Source organism: Solea senegalensis, linkage group LG10 (genome assembly GCF_019176455.1).
Source record: "Solea senegalensis isolate Sse05_10M linkage group LG10, IFAPA_SoseM_1, whole genome shotgun sequence".
NCBI classification, from domain to species: domain Eukaryota; kingdom Metazoa; phylum Chordata; class Actinopteri; order Pleuronectiformes; family Soleidae; genus Solea; species Solea senegalensis.
The window spans coordinates 3,055,794-3,078,732 of NC_058030.1; the positions used below are offsets into that span (position 1 = coordinate 3,055,794).

The 22,939-nt window shown below is 39.7% G+C and overlaps 1 protein-coding gene across 1 annotated transcript; it reads left to right on the forward strand.

The window, feature by feature from the left end:
* The first annotated feature begins 1,855 nt into the window (after nucleotides 1–1,855).
* calb2a (calbindin 2a) lies at nucleotides 1,856–22,521 on the forward strand. The gene is made up of 11 exons (XM_044035776.1): nucleotides 1,856–2,166; nucleotides 8,489–8,565; nucleotides 9,489–9,578; nucleotides 10,614–10,694; nucleotides 14,116–14,172; nucleotides 17,574–17,651; nucleotides 18,536–18,591; nucleotides 18,714–18,753; nucleotides 18,876–18,929; nucleotides 20,894–20,965; nucleotides 21,672–22,521. Exons 1-11 carry the CDS (start codon nucleotides 2,061–2,063, stop codon nucleotides 21,786–21,788), a joined length of 828 nt encoding a protein of 275 aa, XP_043891711.1. The 5' UTR covers nucleotides 1,856–2,060; the 3' UTR covers nucleotides 21,789–22,521.
* The last annotated feature ends 418 nt before the right edge of the window (nucleotides 22,522–22,939 follow it).

Consider the following 22,939-nt stretch of genomic DNA (forward strand, 5'->3'; position numbering starts at 1 on the left):
TGACACATTACAGCGGGATAATCTCAATTGAAATGAATAACATTCGTTTATAACTACGTCGTCCCGTCTCACGACCCTGGTTTTGTGCTCACTCGCTTATTGGCTCAATTCACCTGGCAAGCACATGGATCAACGCCATTATTAATGCTGTTCATCACAAGTGCGCTCTTAATGCTGGGACAAATGAAAATGCCCATTAAATGAACCCACTGGGCCTTGTAAAACACACCTAGTGCTTTTCACAGGGTTTCAAAAACGCCACAGTGACCCAGTGAAAAACATGATTAGTATTCATCATATGTGAAACGCATGCTTGCAGGGATACTTACCCTCGTGCTCATTACAGTCTTATGACTTCATCCTGGATTTTATCACCTCTCACAGTAAATGAGTAGAAGAAACACATATGAGTACATATTTTTACATCCTCATTTTCCTAATAGGATGTGTGGCTTTGCTTGCCCCTCCACACAGTAGACTGGTCATTAATGAAAAAGTTTCTCTCTCTCTCCCCCCTCCCAGAATTTACATTTATTATGTGGGCTAATCATCGCTGGCTGGAGGCAGTGTGGAGAATATGATTAGCGTGTGAGTTCTAATTAAGTCTGTGAAGCCTCACACACTGGTAGAGCTGCACGCTTAGATACACACACAGATTAGAAGGAATACACACACACACACACAAACACGTTTTTGTCCTCCTAAAAGGGATAATTCTGTGTTTTTTTTAAGTGTTTTTGTATAAAGCTGAGTAGAACAGGACGGTTTGACAGTACAGTACATATTTGTATGGGTTTCAATTAGGAATACTAACAAAAATAACTGTTTGCATTCTTTGGCACCCTTCCTTTGGGGTACCAGAGTAAAATGGTACAGTCAGTCAGGGTGGAGCTAGACCAGTTCCGCCCATAACAGTCAGCTGACTGGGCGACAGAAATACATCAATACCTTGCGATTAATGTAAATATCTCATAGAAGTCGAGGCAAATACCCGCAGTCAATTCTCATCCAACCTTGATGTCTTGTTGAGACAAATAGCCACAAACCAAGCAGGAAAAACAACAAGCTGCTGGACGTCCTCCATTGTTGGAGCACTGTGCATCTCGCTTACACGGTCACAGGCACAGCCTACACCCCGCCTACCAAGTAAAGGTACTGTTCTCAGTGGAAACGCAAGCCTGACCCGAGGCTTTACCGTTCCAAACCAAACCGTACCAGACAATGCCAACCATTAACCCAGTGTTTGGAGACCCACAGCCCTGCATATTAGATGTTTTCCTGCTGCTCCAGCACACCTGATTGTTGTGATAATGATCCATTCATTTGAATCAGGTGCGTCTAAAACGCGCAGGGAAGTGGGTCCCCAAGACCAGGATTGAGAAACCCTGCCATAACCTAACCTCAATTCAAATCTTCTTCCCCAAACTTAACTGGTTCCTCAGAAATGAGGTTCTGCCTCATTAGGTCCAGGTTTTGGTCTCCATGGGGGGGGGAACTATTGCTCCTGTTTATGTCAGAAAATGTCCTAAAGAGGTGACAAATAATGCACACACACACATTCTTGCACAGTGTAATTAGTGAGGACACTCATAGACAATACATTCCCTAACCTCAAATATCACAACTAAATATCTTACCTTAAATTCTAACCCTAACCCTAAAACCAGGTCTTTATGTCCTTATATTACCAAAATGTCCTCACTTGCCATGATTTATTCGTTTTTTAGGTTCTCACAAAGACACACACACACACACACACTGAGTCGGATGGGGTGTTGGGTGCTCTTCCTAGTAGTAGTGCGCCCCCAGCGGCGATGTAGCGACACTGCGGCTCCTGCGCCGGGGTTAAAAAGCGGCGGGCGGTGCGCCGGTGCTCCAGTGTGGGGAGTGTTTGGTTTGAACAGGAGACACAGAAAAGTTAGTCGCGGATTCTTCTTCATCTTCTTCTTCTTCTTCTTCCTCTTCTTCCTCCCTTGTGCTCTTCTCCTCCCTGGTGTGTGTGCGTGTGTGAATCCGCTGCAGCAGCTTCATCATCATCACCCGAACCTCAGCTCAGCATCATGGCAAACAAACCACAGCAGCAGCAGCCGCAACCTCCTCACCTGCACCTGGCCGAGGTCACCGCGTCCCAGTTCCTGGACATCTGGAAACACTTCGACGCGGATGGTAAGAGTTTTTTTCTTATTATTACTTTCATTTATCATTTCTTCCTAAAAGTTGATTGAATTGCGTGACACACACACACAGATGAAGTGACTGCTGTCAAACGCAAAGTCATAAACAACTAATCGATTATTAGTCGATTACTAAATTAATTGCCAACTATTTTGAGGTTGTTTTTTAAAAAAAAAATTCACTGTCTTAAATGTGAATATTATTTGGTTTATTTGCTCCATCTTTCAAATGAACCATAAAATATGAATCATTCTGGTTTGTGGACAAAACAAGACGTAATTTTTGAGGCTTGGGAAACACCTATTATGATTTTTCAGCATTGTATGGCTCGAACAACTAATGGATTAATAAATGAATTGATTGAAGAATTAATTAAGAATGTTTGGGGTTTTTTAAATGACAATTGGAAAACATCTATAAAGTGACTTTTTAAATTCAGTTTAAGTTATAGGTAATAATTGGTGGTCTCCTGCTTGATCCACCATCAAATATCCTTTTGTATACATAAGTATATGTATATACATATGTATATGTATATATATATATATATATATATATATATATATATATATATATATATATAGTAGGCTACATACATACATATATACATAAGGGGCGTTTCAATGATATTGCCTGATTTTTAAACGTGCTACAATGTCAGCATAAAAAAGTAGAAAATTCAACCTTTTTTTCTCCCTCCAGATGAATATTTGATGAGTTAAATGCATTGGCAGATATATTATTTATACACAGTTCTATTAAAAGACATAATATAGCACAGTATTCAAACATACTCTGAATTCAATTAACTGCTTTTTCATCTCTCTCTCTCTCTCTCTCTCTGTGGCTGTTTAACAGACGTTTAGATTTTATTCAGACACTGGATTTCAAGACCCTCAGTTGAATTGTTACCCCTGCAATCAATCCCTGATTTAATTAGGCCTTTTCTTCCTGGGTGTAAAAGACCTATAATTAGTGTCACTTTAGACGTTGCCCTATAACTAATTGGCTGCAAACGATGCTCCTTGCTGGCTTATCGATATCCGTTTCCAATCAAAAACGGGCTGATTTGTGTTTTTTAATCAATAGGTGATGTGACAAAAAAAAGGAAGACTAATTTCATATTGATATCATGTCATTTTCCTTTACTGACGTTTTCCTCAGTATTGATTAAGGTCTCATCTTTGCTGTTTCGATCCTTGCTGTTACATTGTGACGAGTAGGAAACGGCTCGATGCCTCTTTTTTTTCCCCGTCCGATATATTGCGCTCTCCATACTGATATCAGTCGGATACAGGACTAAGCTGTTATCAACGCATTTGTGCTGATGCATCACCTCTCATAGCCATAACTGGCCATTTCATCTTAATTATAAATATTCCTCTTCCAAATGAATGAGCCACAACATGACTTGGTTAAAATGATGCTGCTGCTTTATATGTATGTGTTATTACAGTCTTTACAAATGTGATATTTGGGGATTATGTATCATATCACATTTCACATCTGTATATGTGGTATCCAGTAAATTACTTTACAGAATCAGATTGATACTAGAACTGAGGGGACTCCCTTGAAAAAGCTCCCTAATCCATTAGTTAAGATTTAGTTTGTGAAAATTCAAGGCCCTTGAAAGTTTTTGAAAAATGTGTCTGAATAGACATGGGTCATTGAAAGTGTAAAAGTGAATTTTGTGCAAGAATAAATGGAGTTAAGTTGATATTTAGGCAAATGTTTCCGACTTTGACCAGGATCCCAAAAAGGACAATCACTTACAAGTTGCCCTCCCATCTTAAGCTGTGTCAGCACATTTTCAGTCCTTGAATTTGATGTCAACCAAGGTGTAGGAACCCTGGATTTGCGTGTGTACGTTTTAAATCACATACATACCATGACATTGTAATTCATTTACCAAACATTACTAAAGTGATTATCTTTGGGAACCACTGGGCAATCACAGTTCAAATCTCAAAAATGAATTTCCAGGACCAGGTTTTGGTCTCCATGAGGACTACTGGTCCATGAGGATATTTTTCTGGTTTGCAGAATTAGGGTATGACTGGCTCATATTACACCATCAGAGACTTGGTCCCACAGTGAGGACACACTCTGGTCCCTTTGGTGGGCCACGAAATGAGGACATAAGCTCAGACTGACAATGTTAACCAACTCCCCAATTATTAGTCATCAGCTACTGTCAACCAATTAAAAATATCTCATAAATCATTAGCCAGTAAGTGAGTGACTGAGTGAGAGAGGAGATGGGACGTCCATAGTCCTCATCCTCGTTCTCCCAACTTGTCTAAAAGAGACATGGACACACACATATACACACACACACACACACACACAAACAAACACACACACACACTCCAGGGAATTCAGTGTAAACATGATGTGTTGTTGAGGCACACATGGTGGAAGAACACGCTCCACAGGGAAATCAAACTGGAACGAGGAGGTAAGGTAGAAAGGTGTCACATAATCCGTTGTAACTCCTCAGTCTCGGTGAGAGAGTGGACGTGGACAAGGACACCGCCCAAGTTTTCTCTTCTTTTTTCTTTTTTCTTTATGTCCTCCTAACGCTGAGGTAGTTTACATATTGTGCTTTGCAGTGAGCAGCTTTGCAAATCAAATTCAACCCAGCGTGCATGAACAGATTTGGCTGAAGCGAGTGATTTCTGCTCTCATTTAAAAAAAAAACAAAACAAAAAAAACCAACGTCTTCTGTCTGCGCAGAAGGGTATGTGTGTGTGTGTGTGTGTGTGCTAATTTGTTTGCTCAGATTGAGTAAACATCTCTGACTTGCAGATAAAAATACACAGGAGGCTCAGTGCACCCAGAGATGATGGAAGCACATATTCCCAAGGTTGGGGAATATGTCAAATCTCACCAGGATTTTTCTCCTCCACTATTTCTCATCCTCATCCTTCTCTCCGTCCAAGTGCCTCAAATCAGTCACTTCAAAAAGGAAGCAAATGTGTTTCCTTTTGCTAATGATAAATCATTTGTTGTCCCATCATTTTTGCTGACCTGCGGTCATCGAGCAAACTCCACACCTTGAATTGACCTGCCTACGTTTGTCTCACCACAAAATATTTGAATAGACAGGGCTGCACTTTACTTTGAAAGGCAAATGCATTTTGTATGGTTTTAAATATGTACATTGTTCACCACAGCTGTCCTCTCTCTGAGTGGCTTTTTGTGTTGAGTTTGACTTTTTTTTGTAGAATCAGAAATAGAAAAGTAAAACGTGTCTTGACTTGACCTGGTCTGTACAGACTCACAGAAAGTTAAGTGGTTCTGTGAAGCTTTTATTTTGGTATTTGGTGCAAAGATAACGCAAAAGAGAGCCCATTTAGACCCCCCAAAAAAGTGTTCTTCTGTTAATGTTAAAGTCATACTAAGAGATTTTAACGCCATACAAGTGTATTCAACTCTGTCACTTGTTGGTTTTTAAAGTTTAAAAAAAAAAAGACATAGCACGGCTTCAAAAAGGAAGCAAATGTGTTTCCATTTATAAAAAATAACCTCTTCAACGGTTGCCACGGTTTGTTGATGCCTGCAACCTGGTACTCGGCACTGCCCTCTAGAGGAAGAACTGTGTAAACATCCATACAAACGTTAAAGGGCAGTGACGACGATAACGTTTGGGATGGACGGACAGTGACAACAACGCAATATTTAGTTAAATGTTTGTCACAAAGCCACATTGTGTCCACTTGTTAACTTTCAACAACTCTCTGCGGTAAAAATTAAAGGAGGTTAATCAGGAAGTTGAAGATGTCAGGATATACTCAAATAATGTCCGAACTCATAAAAAGCACGTTGGCGACATTGTAAGCATCAGATCTATTCAGTCTGTCGAGTTTTGCGATATATTGGTGGATTTTTGCCACATCTTAGGCTGCCAGAGTCATGTGAGAAGGACATTAGTGACGGCTGTTTATGTATTGTGAAATGGTGGGGTTATAACTTTGTGATAAATGCATTAAGCACAAACCGTTTATTGAACCGCTACGTTAATTGTTTATTGAGCTAAAAGATGATGGCGGAGTGTATTCAAGGTTGCAATATCGGTATCATATTGGATTTAAAATTTAATCTGTATGAGTGTGGGTCTTTCTTAAAGGTGTTTTTATATACATTCATATATATATATATATGTATATATATATATATATATGTATCGCGTTATTGAGATTTGCTGCATATTAATGCTTTGGATACTTTGGGATGTGATGGCCACTGGACTGCAGCATACACTGTATAGGAGTTTTATGTGAAAAAAAACATAGGATACAGCTAATGCTGCACAAACACAAATATAATTGACTAATACATCTGCGTTTAATGTATAGAGCTATGGCCTAATCCATCCATAAATCTATTTTTATTGGAGATTTTATGCCACTTGCTTTGTAGTTAATCGCGTTTTTTTTTTTTCCAGTTTAATTATCAAGCAAGTCTTTCGTGTCCCGGGTGTTAAATGTCAATAAAAATCCACAGGAGGGAGGGAGGCTGGACAGCAGTGAGGCATTTGACTGTCCCACTTAACTGAAACAGCAGAGCTGCTATTCATGAGTTTAGATAACATCACTGACACACACACATATGCATGAAAACTTCCGTGGATAGAACAAAGCTGCTAAGATGCTGGGTTGGCTCCAGGGAGATGGAAGATGAGACAGTGAGTTAGAGGCAGGAGGCAGAGGAGAGGAAGTGGATGCCCATAATAATCTTTGTTAGAGTTTAATGAGGCAGCTCTGCCTTCCAGGGTTTTATTGAAGCAGCTCCTCACATCGTTTGGAGCCATCTGTCCAACCGCTCGTCGCGCTCGTTGATGGAACATTGGCACTGGTTCACAGCTTACCTGGGTGAAGCCGTCCCCCCGAATAGTTACTGTCAGTGCCGGAAACACCAGGAATAAAGATTTTAAAAAAAAGAGTATAAGGACAACAGTTTGGGCTAAATTTGGCATCACAAAATAAAGACAAATGTGATGGACACATCCTCCCAGAGTGAGATGCTTTTGAAGAAAAGTTTGACATAAGTGACACTTCATCTGACGGAGTGATTGACGGCTCACTGAAAACAAGACGGAGGCATTTTGTTGTGGAAAATAGGAAGTTTGACTTCCTTGGGAGGAAAATCTCAATAATCTCACAGGTTATATAATCTGATTTAGCTTGTTTGAAAATCAGCCTTTTAATTCCCACAGGGGGGTTTCAAGATGCTTTCACTTTTGGCAAAAAAAATCAAATCACAATATAAATTATGTGGGGTTTTGTTTTTTTTTGTCGATTTTAAAAATAGTGTTCTCTTCTAGAGTTGTGATATTTCTACTAGCTAGCTTGGAAGGCTCTATTCATTTTTGGCCCAGTGGAGCCAAAAGCTAATCAACGACAACAACAATAACAACAACAAAGAAACACAGCAGGGGAAGCTAAATAAAACCACTTACAGGAAATAAATACTGAATTCTATATTCATTCAATTTTAGACAAATGTCAGACCAACATGCTCAGGTAATTTATCAAGTTAATGAGAACAAATCATTTGTAATCATTTGCCAATTAATAAATAGTAATTGGTCAAAGCAGATTATTAAAAGGACAAATATCAGCCAGATTAATCAGTTAATCAATTGTAAATATTCTTTGTTTCAATAATGTTTTTCTGTGTAATGTATTTATTACTATAAAAAGTAGATATCACTATTGTTATTGTTATTTTAGGAATATGTTCTTTGACAAAAAGCAAAAATGTAAATTAAAATGATTTCAGTTTGTTTTAGAGACATCATTTTCTTGTGATAATAATGACCGATAACACATTTTCATTGGATTAGTGTAATCATCAGGTCTCAAGCAAGCACCTGCATTGCCTCCTCTGCTGCATCACACTATTGTTTTTCTTTCTGTTTCTTACACTGCACTGTTATCCATATTGACTCGGCCCATTTGCTGAACCTCCCGCTGAACACACTATTGATTTCCATGGAGTAAAGGAAGCTGCATGTGGATCATCACCTTCAGAACCCTAGAAAAGCAGTTTTCCATTTATAGCCTCTCCTTGTGTGTAACCCCGTGAACCCGCGCAGTCTTCGAGGAGTGATCGCTTTTCATCCACTCAGTCAATAATGGAATCTATCGAGCCAGGGGACACGGAAGAGAGTTACTGGTAAAAGGCTCATGTTTGAATCAATTCTGACACTGTGGCCACATCACATCAGCGCTGGTGTCAGCAATAATGGTGAGAGCCCCTTGTGGTGTGATAACGTGGCATTATGGTCTGTCTGTCTGTGTCCCAGGTAATGGCTACATCGAGGGGAAGGAGCTGGAGAACTTCTTCAGGGAGCTGGAGATGGCCCGGAGAGGAGCAGGAGTGGTGAGTTCAGCAACTATAGACTGTGTAAAGACATAATATAAAAATATCTCCTGACTTTGTCACCCCTACAGGAAAATGTCTTAACGTTTAACACCGTCTAGCGTATATCTTTTATCTTAACGTGCCATTATCCCACCGTAAACGCCCTCTTCTTCAGCCAGATAACCACCTGACTTTCCCCTCATTCATTTGAGCAGTGCCGCCGTGAGGAGACTTCAGTGGTAATACAGAATATTAACGTAAACACTCCAGGGGTTATTCCACTTGTTTAACAAACACCTAGAGAAGCGACATTTTGACAATTTTGGTCGCATTTTCCCGACATACTGTACACAGCCACAGAGCTGCTTTAGCTAGTATAGCAGTACTGCAGCTTTTGCTCTTCTTTCTGTTCTTCTACTTCATTTTCTCATCTTTAGGTACTTTAAATAAAGTGTCAGAGCTTCCAAAACCAAGGTAAGACACATTTGTGGGACAAAGATGGCCCAGCTAGCTAGCAACTACAGCAGGTGCAGAGTAACTGTAACCGCTAGCTGAGAAGTCTTTGTCCCACAAATGTGTCTTACCAAGATTTTAAAACACACAGAAAAGCTCTGACACTTTATTTGGAATTAAGTGTACATGTATGTAGGAGCAGGTACAGTTGTAACCCAACGATAAAGTGCACACAGGGTTTTTATATCGTAGTTATGCTAGCTATGGCTCTGGTGACTTATCAACCATATTTTTAGACACACCCTTAAGAAATTCTGAATATAAAACCGTTTTTTTTGTCTCAACTCCATAATTCCTGTCACAGTCACTTCATACGTCCTCAGCCAGACTTTTCTCACATTTATAATGTCTAAGTGTTGCTTTAAGTGGTCTTTAAGTACAGAAAAGCCCGTTCGGTTTCACTGTAATTGGGTACAAATCTTTTCCAGGACCCATCAAACCCCATATTCAGAGAAAAGATGAAGGAGTTCATGCAGAAGTTTGACAAGAACAAAGATGGACGAATTGAGATGTCAGAGGTGAGGCTTTACCAGACACTTTCAAGTTCTTCTGTTGCTTGTATAAGATAATAGTCAGACATATTTCAAAAATAAGCTTGTTGTCGAGAATTTTAAGAAACATTTTGGAACAATTTGAATTAATGGGTCACATAACTTAATCACACCAGTTAAGAGCTTTATATTCAAAGACACTAAGGCAGAAATAAATCACTTCCAATTGATTTATTTTAATTTGATACAAATGAAATAAGAAAGAAAGAAAAAAAAACAAATCACACGAAAAAGATCCAAATAAAACAGGTATACAAAGATATTACTCGTTATGATACGTGTCTTTGAAATGTGGATGTTCCTGTGTCAGTTGTTCTAAAAGTGTCTTTTTCCAAATAATATTGTGGACTTGTCACTAAGGTATTATCCTAGTATTCTATTTATATATGTATATATATATACATATATAAATAGTAATTATATATATTCTAGTAATTATGGTACATTGTTTATGTCACTGTAATGTGGCCCCGACCCAAAAAAACAACCAAACCAAAAGGTTTTCTCTGAATTGAAGGTGAGAAAAAGTAAAAAGTTAAACTGTAAAGCCGGCAGTGGTTTACAGAAACCTGGTCAATACTCCCATCAGCCGTGTAAACGCAGCCTCCACCATCATCTCTATGGAGCATCATTTGGGGGATATTGCTTTCCCTCGATTTTACAATTTTCAGAGTGAGATGTGAAAGAGATGTGAGATGGAGAGATGCTGCAATATCAATGATCCGCCACCAGCCTGGAAAATCTACAAATGAGTTTCAGCCTCAATTATTGTGGGGGTAAAAATCCAATAATGAAAAAAAAAAAAGTCTTGGTCTGAGCATCCAAAAAACATCATTTTTGAAAATAACTCCAGATTATGTCTCTCTATTATTCATGTCTGAGTTGCCCATTTGAAGCTTGGTGGATAAAAAGCTCCTCAGTCTTCATTTCTTCTGTCCCGGCATTTCAACTGCACCATCTTGTGCACTCACCACCATTTTCCTGTCATCTGTCTCCCTCCAGCTGGCCCAGATTCTCCCAACTGAAGAGAACTTCTTGCTGTGCTTCAGACAGTTTGTCAGCTCCAGTGCTGAGTTTATGGCGGTAAGACTGTGTTCCACTGAGTGAGTGTGTAAGGGCCGGGATATTTCTTTTTAATCCCCCAACCCCCACCCCCGTTCTTTACAATCTGTCATTTGATCAGCACTTTTCCAGGACTTTTTTGTGTGTGCAAAAGCTTCTCGTTCGCTGTGAAATGTCATTAGAAAGGACAGGTTTGTTCTAACGAACCGTTCATTAGAGTCAGGAGTCAGTCAGCCATGGAGAGCTGACAGAGTGCATGTTCTCTTTTCTACCTACCGGCTAATTTCACGCTTTAGTTCCCTGTCTGTGGTTGACGGTGCTCTAATTAGTGAAATAAACTGAAGTAGTGTGGAAGGGGAAACCGCAGAGTCCCTGGCTCCACTGTACATGTTTTCGTTTTGTCACGTTGGAGCACAAGTTAAGGCTAATATGTGACAAGGGAGTGAAAAATATAGGAGGGCAAGCGAACCGTGGAGGTATAAATCCCGTCAGTGAAGTTAAAGGAGTAAGTACTTTGTAATGGACCAGTTTCATTGAATTCTTTTGATTACTGTAATACAGTGAACCCTCCTGATGCTTGTTGTGCCCACTGCAAAGCTTCATAGGTCTCAGCTACTGTAATTAGGTGTGTGCCGTTCGCTCTAGTGTTTTATGCTCAGCACCTGATCGGCGTTAATTACCCTAGGCTGTTCATTGTTCTCTGAGGATGCACGCAATTGTGTGTGTGTGTGTATGTGTGTGTGCATCGGTCTGTGCAGAGAATATATGGGAAACGCTTTGCAGTAGAGCGAACATGCAAAACTTCCAACCAGGGCTCGGCAATAATATTATACTGTATATAGCAACATAAATGTCTTCAATTTTAATTGTAACAGAGGTCCATTATATGTCAGTGCAGCCATTCCCGAACTTAAGAACCCACTTTGAAGTCTAAGAATCCTCTGAAGTCCACACCCAAACCTTAAACTACAACTCTGAGGAAGACTAGGATCAATAATTCCCATAAAATCAGTGCAGATTAATAATCGTTCCACAGCTGTTCCACAACAGCTGGGTTTCATGTAATATTTGAAAAGTGTAACTCCAATCATCCATCAACAGAAAACATCACTTGAATATTGAATCATGTCATTCACTTGCAAATCCTTCTATTGATTTCGAGAGTTATGGCGTTAATTATAATGACACCTGCTATACTGGGTCAGATCAAAGAAAAATGACACGGAATTTAAATCCCACGGCTGTGTTTTTTTCATTATAAGTATTTCTTAGAATCTGTTTTTCATCAATTTAAAACTTGATTGCAAAACTGAAAATGATTTATTTACATTTCCTGACATTTCATGGCCCACCTGCAATACTGTCACGGTCCACTGGGGGACACACACTTGGGAATCGCTGTCTCTGTGTAATGTAAATATTAGTCGTTGCACAAACACAATTTAAACACAAACACACACAGGAAAACATTACATCATATCATTTATATGATGTATGGAATGCAAAATAACAAGAGGAAAAATCTGTAGTAACTTTGTGGTATTATAATTCCACTTGACACTTTGCACCAACTTAAACAAAAAAACATGCTCTGCCTCAGAATTTAATTGGTGGAAATTGATGGAGTTTATTTTTAGGCATACTGCAGACAAACAAACACTGAAAACATAATCTTCATGGTGGAAAGGATGTAGCAGCAGAAACTAATGAGAGTTATCACTGCTGAAGTTACAGCACAGCAACTTAAAGAGTAATCCTCCGAGGCTAACTTAGCCCACTGCCTGATTTTGAATAATGCCCAGAAGTGGGCACCAAGTGGAACGGTTCTGTATGGCACGTATTTTGTTGTGTTTCCATTATGAATAATACCACAATAACTATCCCCAACCATTCCCTTTGAGTACCAGAGTTACAGTCAGAAAAACAGAAAAACGTAATTCCCAGTGTTTCTTCAATGCCCGTCGTCTATTTTCATACAAAGCTTGACGTCTTGTTGAGACAAATAGCCACAAAGGCAAAAAAACGAGCTGCTGGACGTCCTCCATTGTCGCACCGGGTACGACGTCATGCTCCGTATCGCATCTCTTCATCGGGTACAGCCGAAACCCCGCCTGCCAAGTAAAGATACTGAAACGCAAGCCTGACCGAGGGCTTTACCGTTCCAAAACGTACCATATCATGATGGAAATAGAGAATATGGTGACGGAGATAAGAAGTTTTTATCACAACATATTTCATGTCAACACTTTATTCTAAACTGAGAAGATTTGCACCTGGAGCAGCAAATAGCATTAACGAGATACACAGATACACTGGTTTACACCTGAAAAAGGTCATTTTGGGGTTTTACTTACACTTAAATTTAAGCAGCTATAACAAATGCAACGTTACAGAAAACAGAAATCCATGTGTCAATTTGTATATGAGAGCCCCGGTTGTTATTTTAAAAAAGCTGCTTTATATGAAAATGTCCAAGGATAGCATAAACAAGTTTAGTGTTGCTGTGAAGTATGAATAATGAATGAAAGGCAGAGTCACAAAAAAGCAAGCGTGCTGCTAAAGTACCAGCGAAATTCTTTCTTCCCCCAAAAATGCCCTCAGAAGATATGAAAATTGCAGATTTTCACGTTAGATCTGCCGCGCTGAAAAAGAAGGAGTCAATTAGAAACCAATTACATGAGGGGGGAAGAGGCTGCCCTTGTCTCCCGTATCAAAGTGAGACGGAATAATGAAACGAGAGATGGAGGATGTATGAAGGAGAAGGTGTGGAGAAGGAGAGGAGGATTCAAAAGGGCAAACGAGAGAAAGCAGCAGCAGAGTAATTGAAATGTCGATGGGAAGTTGAGAGCCAGAGTTTGAGAACATAAAACAAGAGAGGAGGATTAATCAGTCTTTGCTGAAGGGTGCAGGGAGGAGGAGGAGGGCAGGGTGGTTTTTAAAGGGTTAGAATGAGGAAGCAGAACCTTCTATTTTCAGAGTCATATATAATGGATAACCACTGTACCACTGTAGCTCCTTTCTGCAGAGCCCAGAGGAGGAGAAGGAGGAGAAGGAGAAGAAGGGGAAGGCCATCCATCTTTGATAAGAAGCCCTTCTTTAGACAGGGACAGCTTGCGAGATTAAAGCATTCATTAAAATGACTTTCTCTACCTCCCTCGTTTCTCTCTTTGTCTCTCGTTGCCCTCTGCTCTGTGTGTGTGTGTGTGTGTGGCTGCACTGGGAGTTTATTGAAAACGGTGTGATTACAGTGATGGTCCAGCCTTTTGTGGATGTTCCTACTGGAACGATTTCTGCACTGGAGAAAAATCAAAGTCTTATCGCGGGTTAAGAGCTAGGTGCGGTTCGATTGGCGAGAATTTATGTTTGTGCGGGGAAAAGAAATGTGAGTCTCTGAGTGTCTTTGTGAGAAGGTTCAGTCTTTTGTTTTGTTGTTTTCTTTCAGGCATGGAGGCGATATGACACAGATCGCAGTGGCTACATTGAAGCAAATGAACTGAAGGTATGTTGTGAATAAACATATACACATTTTTGTCAACACCTTTGAAAATGAATGTTTTCACCTAAATCCATCTGTTTTTAAACATGGTCATATTTATACTTGTTTTGTTTTGCTTTGTCTTTTTTTTTTCTTTCTTCCCTCCATGCACACACACACACAGAGCAACAACCCTAAACAATAATTTTCAGTTAGCCTAGGGATGCTACCACTTGATCTGTAAACCACGCTCCCTGTCATTTACCTAAAATGTTGTTAGGCACTAATAAAAAGAAAAACAAACACAACAAATAACAGTCCATGTTTGTATTGTGATCAATAAGTACATTATTTGGATGCTTCTTTGGATGAATAGGTGAGTTTGAAGCAAAAAGATTGCCAGAAATTAGAGACTAAATATGAGGGTAAAGGCCCCAAAAGACTAAGGTAGAGTAGTAAAGGACATAACCTTTGGATGGACGGACATAAAATGGACGGAAATGTGTATAAATGGGCCTCAAGGCCAGCTAAGCTACTCACGTTAGCATTAGCTTTGCATAAAAAGTCCTAAGCAGGAGGTAAACAGCTACCCTGTGTCTAAAAGCAAAAGATACACAAACCAGCACCATTACGTGTCTGCTAAAGTCACGTTTTTATAAACAAACAAATATGACAACAGTAAAAGTAAAAGTGTTGGAGTTACAAGTGGCAGCCATATTGTAATCCCAATGTTGGGGGTGTGGTGAGGTGGCTCTGACTTTCCCATTTGGAAATCTGAGTTGAGGGGGTGTTGCTTATTGAGGAAACCCCCCCCCTCAACTCAGACATTTCGACTACAACCGGAATGCGCCATAAGTGGACGCCCCTCAGGGAATTGTGTTTTTTCAGGTGAGGATTCAGCTTTACAGAGAAACACTCACTTCACCACTTCCACACTAACATCACTCACTTCATCACCCTGAGGAGATATTTTGTCAGATCACACCAAGGAAAAATCCTCCGCCCTGGGGAGATGAGCATTAACGGGGTCAGTGATTATGCATGTGCAGATTAGGCTGCTCAGGTTGTTATGGGATCATATTTCTTCCTGCTGACTGAGTGCAGATGAGTTACCCAGGTTTTTGCTACTATCATGTCTTTTTACAGTTATGATTTACTTCTAACACTTTTACTTTGAGGTGGGAGAAGAAGGTAGAGATGGAGGAAACATAAAGAGTAACTACACTTATGTGAATTGCTGTAATGATTCGAGGAAAAAGCCTATTTTATGCATCATCACTTTGCATTTTTAACTTCATGGACTTCATGATAGAAATGGACTGAAAAATGTGTCACTCCATACTTTTCTTTCCCTTGTAATTCATATTCGTAAATGCAATATCTCATTTGTTCAATCCTTTGCAATGTTTACACTGTAACTCACTGTCTATACTGCATATACTCTTCTAATATTTAATATCTTTCTATATTTATTATAGGGGTGTTACGAAAAAACTGATGCAAATCTGTAATCAGTTATAAAAGATACATCGCTGTGCAATGGTCTTTTAGCAATGCTGTGCTGAGCATAAAGTAGAATTAGTTCTAATAAAAAACAAATTAAGTATAGAGTACATATAGAATTCAATCAAATCAAATGAAATCAAACCAAAGTGTGCAAAAAGTATCATTCCCTCATATTGAATCGTCCTCACATCCCTACTTATTACCTTTACTTTTGCTGCTGAAATACTGAAAATGTCCTCGTTGGTGGACTTATCTCATTTTATCCCACGTCATCTCATTCCATCATCTAATTTCTTCTAATTTCATTTAATCTGATCCCATTATTTTATTTAATCTCATTTCATCTCATCCCATCTTCTCATTTCATCTCATCCCATCATCTCATTTCATTTCATCCCATCTCATTCAGTCATCTGATTTCTTCTCATTTCATCTTATCCCATCTTCTCATTTCATCTCATCCCTTCATCTCATTTCTTCTAATTCATTTAATCTGATCCCATTATTTTATTAAATCTCATTTCAACTCATCCCATCTTCTCACCGCATCTAATCCCATCATCTCATTTCATCTCATCCTATCATCGTATTTCTTCTTATTTCTTCTACTCCTATCATCTCATGTCATCTTATTTTATGTCAGACCTGTAGAATCCACTTCTGTCGTGGATACAGTTGCCCAATTTTGTTGCCCAATGATGATTGGAAGTCACTGTCTCCATGCAGACATTGTCACTCTCTCCGTTGTTCAACCAATGCACTGTCCACCCGTTTCTTCCACCCCTGTTTTCCCCTCATTTCATCTCATTTCATCTCATTCAATCATCTCATTTCTTCTCATTTCATATCATAACATCTCATCCATGCAATCTTCTCATTTCATCTCATCCCATCATCTAATTTCTTCTAATTAATTTAATCTGATCCCATTATTTTATTTAATCTCATTTCATCTCATCCCATCATCTCATCTCATTTCATCTCACAGCATCTAATCAATCACCTCATTTCATCTCATTCCATCTCATTCAATCATCTAATTTCTTCTCATTTCATATCATAACATCTCATTCATTAAATCTTCTCAATTCATCTCATCCCATCATCTCATTTCTTCTCATTTCATCTCATCCCATCGTTTTATTTCTTCTCATTTCATCTCATCCCATCGTTTTATTTCTTCTCATTTCATCTCATCCCATCGTTTTATTTCTTCTCCTCCTATCATCTCATGTCATCTCATTTTATGTCAGACCTGTAGAATCCACTTCTGTCGTGAATACAGTTGTATTTTGTTGCCCAATGATGATTGGAAGTCACTGTCTCCATGCAGACATTTCATCTCCAGCTGTCGGACAAAAACATCTTCTCCTTGTCACGCTCTCCGTTGTTCAACCAATGCACTGTCCACCCCTGTTTCTTCCACCCCTGTTGCTCATCTCAGTAAAAGTGGCACAGAAATGAATTCAAATAAACAAGCTGGCAGCATCGATCAGGATTTTATAAGAGAGAGTGGCATTTGAAAGAAGCAGTTGTAGATGTGTGGTTAAACAGAGACGACTGAAACCTTTTGCATGACAATAAAAAGTGGTTTTGTCAAACATCAAGAACAGAAGGATGGATGGATTGTTCTTATTATTGTATTTTGAAAGATGTTAAAAGGATTTATAATACACCACAGTTGCAAAACATGCATATTGGGGAAGGAGGTAGAAGTTTAAGTTCGATCAGATGTATTTTGAAATTGACTTCACTTAATATTACTTTTACTTTTGAATAGACCCATGTAAAATCAAGTCAGATTAGCTCTTGCATCTTGACTTTTCCTTTTCAGCCGTGAAGAACGAACATCCACGGTGTGCCAGATTTTCTTTTGTTCTTTCTCATTTCCGGTTATCCGTGTGTCCGTCTGTCCTCAGGGTTTTCTGTCAGACCTGCTGCAGAAGGCGAACAGACACTATGATGACCAGAAGCTGCAGGAGTATACACAGACCATAGTAAGACTCACTCTCTCTCTCTGTCTCTCACACACACACACACACACTCAGACATAATGGAGAAGTCATTTCCACACACACACACACACACACACACACAGCACTGTTGTTGTTTAACGGTCCAACAAATCACAGATTTATTACAGATTCAGACAAACCGGCAGCAACAAAACTTATATTTCAACCCTGGGACCAAGTTTCATCTCCCAAAACTAATTTTTAACATATAAACAACAACAGTCAGGTCAGTCTAGGACATGATGTATGAAGTAAACATTTTTATGGCAGGTAATTTGGGTCTGGCCTGTATGAGCTTGTTAGTAACAGCATGAAGCTCTGTTCGGCTTGGTAGTTGTGGACCGTCAATGTCCTGCAGGTCGTGTGTTTACAGTCCAGATGTGCTCACATCTGCTTTATCCTGGAAGCTTCCTCCTCCGTACTTTCTGCAGTTCGTGTTTGCAGAGAGTCACTTCACAGTTTGTTTGCTTGATCATCCGGTTCCACTGTTGTGCACTTGATCTCATGTTCATTCAGATCTTTTTTTGCCCATATTTGTTGGGGTGGGTCAAAAAATATCGATTTGGTGATATACTACTTCATGTCCCCACAAAAGCTGCATTAAGAGATGCTCCGTCCATGTTCAATACATATATAATATATAATATAATACATATTTATGCATTTTGTTCTCTATGTTGAATGAATAAATGGATAAATCCTCAGAAAGTATGGATCCAACCGCACCGGTCCCCTGCTAAAGACCTGGAAATATGAAAATTAAAATGATATTTCTCAGTCACTGAAATTCCTGGGACCTCCATCTCGACAGCATACATCTGCATTCCTCTCAGTTTTTCCCTCCTCTGTTCTGCTTCACTTTGTAGCTCAGGATGTTTGATCTGAATGGAGATGGGAAGCTGGGCCTGTCAGAAATGGCAAGGTAATGTGCAATTCTACTTGCCTCTGTGCTCGCTATATAAATGTTGAAACACATTGCCTGCTGATGGATTTGAATAATTTAACAGCCATTGTGTCGGCTAATGAAGTCCTTCTCTCCCATAGGCTTCTGCCTGTTCAGGAGAATTTCTTACTTAAGTTCCAGGTACGGAACAGGCACGACACAAAGAACAGCGTGTTTGCATGGACAATTGATGTCACTGTCAATATTAAGGTTGTGACTGTGTCTAATTAAATGGTCATGAAGCGCAAATCTTCTTTTTGCAGGGTGTCAAATTGACCAGTGAGCAGTTTAATGCCATCTTCACATACTATGACAAGGTAAGTGACATTATTAATCTCAGTATTATTGTTGGCAATGGTGATGGACAGGCAGGAGTCTCAGTGGACCATGATGTTTGCAGATGATATTGTAATCTGTAGTGAGTTTAAATACCTGGGGTCAATCGTCCAAAGTAATGGACAGTGCACACGACAGGTGAAGAGTGGGAAATAAACTGCCTGTGTGACAGAAGGACAGCAGCAAACGTGAAAGGGAAGGTCTACAAGACTTGGAGACAGTGGCACGGTCTAAAAAACAGGAGGAGCTGGAGCTGGAACTTGCAGAGCTGAAGATGCTGAGATGGACAGGAATCAATTTTCAAACACACACAGCTATTATCTTAAGGACTCTGCATTGACTTCCATTCATTTGTACTTCCTAAACAAAACATTATCTCTAACTTTAACTGTAACCAGTCAATGTCTATCCCTAATCTTAACCTAATCACAAGTCAAATCTTAGTCTAAACTTAACCAGTTCCTCAGAAATGAGGTTCTGCCTCATTAGGACCAGGTTTTGATCTCCATGAGGACTACTGGTCCTGACGAAGAGACAATGAAGCAACTGTGTGTCACACAGAGTCAAGTCTGTTAGTGTTTTTGTTTTGCTGAGTTTAGTTATTGTGTTAGTTTAGGTTTAAAGTCACGTTGAGTTCATGTCGCTTTTGGTGTGGGTTTAATTTTCACTTCCCCTTTTATTTTGGTAAATGTCATGGTTTCCTGTGACGTAGTTTCCTCAGTTGTTTTGACACGTCTCCCCTAATTCCCTCATGTACTTCACCTGGTGATCCTTTAGTAATCACTCGCACCTGCCCTTGATTCCCTCTCCCCTACGTAGTGTCCCCAGTTCCTTTGTCATTTGCCAGTGCGTCGTTTAGGCTTTCAAGAGAACACGTCAGAGTCAAAGCCTGTGTCGCCTTTTGCTTAAAAGCTCAAGTCGAGTCTAGTTTTTCCTTCTGTGAAGAAGTGATTTTGTTTTTGTCGGAGTTCAGTCTAGTTTGGAGTTTCCTTCTCCGAAGAAGCGATTTTAATTTTGCCTGTTTTTCTCAAGAGGAAAATAAAGACCTCCTGTCTCCTGCATTTGGGTCCTAGCATTGTTATCTCTGTTCCTAACACTGTGTCATAAGTAAGTAACAGAAAAAAGAGAGATTTGAGACCTTTTTAAGGACTTTTCTGATGTTATAAATCGAGGGAGAAATAGAAGATAGATTTCCATTCAAACTAACAATTTTTTGGCACGAGCAGAGTCGCCCCCTGGTGGCTATTCCATATATTTTCACTAGCACGTTGGAATCCCCGGGAGAAGTGGACAAATACATCACTTTCTATATATGGCCCATGTGTGGGACACTTCAGTCGAGCTGTGTAAATATCGAAGAGTATTTAGAAATAAGTCTGGCAAAGTCCTGAGCTCTGAAGTCATCTTGAAACTGGGCCTAGATGAACAGAACATTGGTTTAATGTCAACTGCCAGGGGGAATATTTCCAGAACTTTGGAATGACTTCCTGGGTCCAAATTCTTAACATAAGTGTGAGCCATAACTCATTAATTAACAGAGTGGCTCCACTTTATAGCCTTACAGCTAACCCTCTTTACAGAGTTGTGAATGGCCAGTGTGAGTCATATTTTTTTTTTTTTACTCATTATTCAGAATGGCCAGTGCATTCTTAATGGCTGCCATGAAATATTGAATGGACTTGAGCAGCAGAGCAGCTCAGGAACATGGCGAGTTGACACTCTTTAGAACATAAAAGGCTGCAGTCGAGCTCAACGGTATGGTACCTTTACCTTGTCTTTGCTCTGAAACCAGATGTTACGTGTTCTGGTCGACCTGGTTCCAGGCTTAAGACTCTTTTAATGAGGACTTTCTAAAAATGTCATTGGATAATACATGTGATGGTAAATAGATTATCTTTCTTGTAGTAAGTAACATCTATTTTGTTTCTCTGACGATTTATTTCAGGATGGAAATGGCTACATTGATGAGCAGGAGCTAGACGCTCTGCTACGAGACCTTTACCAGAAAAACAAGAAGGTGAGGCAAGGTCTTTAGATGTTTTAATAATGTTTGCTTTTTTCGTATTAATTCCATAGTTTTACCACCAAAAATGATTTACTATGTAATTTGTCATCTGTTTTAGTAGGTCCTCACTTGAATGGGTAGACCAGAATGAAACCTAGATTTAAAACCACATTTTTAAACAATTGTCAACATTTTTAATCCCTCAAACTTGGTAAGGTGCTTACTAACATATTTTCCTGTGGGCTAACAAAGTCAGAAGTGATATTTTTAGTTTCAAGTGTTACAGATAATGTCAGATTTATCTTTTTTCCTTTAATCAAATGATTGTAACCACTATCAGACTAATAACAATACTAAATATCGTATCATCCTTACGTTCTGATAAACCTATTCAAAGAGTTTGGCATTGTCTTTAAAAGTTCCATTTAGTCTCAGTTAAACAATACAGACTTTGTACCGTTATTTAACAGCTTTAGATTCATTGTAATGGTTAAACGTCTCTTAATGTTGCGGGGAGATGGTGGCTCTCTCCACTGCCCCCTACTGTCTGTTAGTGGAAAACCAGCCTTACAAGATCACGGCCGCCCACTCCTGTAAAACTTTTTGAATTGAATCTCTGTTTCAATTAGCTGAATTTGTGTTGGGTTGTGGTCAAACAAAGAACCAACACTTGTTCTTGGATAATGTCACAGTTTGACCTCAGCTGTCTCTTGTCCAGGATGTGGACGTGAAGAACTTAACGGGCTACAAGCAGAGCATCATGAGCCTCTCTGATGGCGGGAAGCTCTACCGTGGCGAGCTGGAGATCGTCCTCTGCAGGGAGCCAATCGTGTGACTCCCTTCTTCTCTCTTTCTCTCTCTCTTGTTTGCATATCATCATTTTCTCTGCCTGCCCCGCCCCAGCCCGCTCTCCTGAGAACACACCCACTTCCAGCTGCCTGGTAGTGTTTACCAGGTGCATGTGCCGGACACTCCCCCCCTCTCTCCCTTACTTCCTCCCTCCCTCCCTTCTTCATCGTCTCCCTGAACCCACCCTAAAGTGACATCATCAGAGTGAATGATAAGTTCACATGCAGCGCGCAACAGCTCTTCTTTCTTTAAAACCCTCTGTTTTCTGCAGCCCAGTGTGAAACCTTTTGCTTTTTGGCTTCTCAGACTTGTCCTCGTGTGCTTTACAAGTTTCTGACCTCGTCCCCCGTCTCTGCCGCCCGTGCTGTGCCTGACCAAAAGCCCAAACCCTATATTCCACAGACATCTCGAGTGGTTGCTAACCCCTGAACCTTGACCCCGGCTTTATTCATTGACCCCTCCATCCCCACCCCACCTTGCTCTGTCCACTTTGCATTAGATAAAATATATAAATATAAATATAGTCTTTAAAAACTGCAGACGGTTGAATTCATAGTCTGTGATGGAACTGATGTTGATTTTTTTTTTTTCTCCAACTTATATTCATCTCAGAACCCTCTTGAGTCCATTAATCCTCTCCTATACGATTGCCATTATATGATTTTCATTTTCAATGTTTGTTTTTGGCTGATGGTGTCAAATGGAAATATGAATAAAATGTCTTAAGATAAAACCGGCTTGGAAACTTTGTGAAGTTGATTTTGATACCTACCTGTGGTGATTAAGCCTGGACTTTTGCCTCAAAGTTTGAAAGTGATTGGGGTTTTTTTTTTAAACCCGCAGTTCTGTGTCATCCTCTGCAGTGTTTCGTCTCCTGATCACGCTCTGCTTGTTGAACCCTCTGCATATATTAAGGTGTCTCACACTGCTTTTAGGGGATTAGCATTAGGATTACGAGGATTAAAAGTGGATGCGGTGAGAATGGGAGCAACACGGTGTCTCATACCTTTAAGTTTGAAGAGATTCTGAAACTGGTTTCAGTTTCGGGTGATCAACTTAACACCAGCCACTGCAACATGTAACGTTGATCCTGGAAATGCATTGCCCAGTGTATTTCATAATCAAGAAGATGACCGA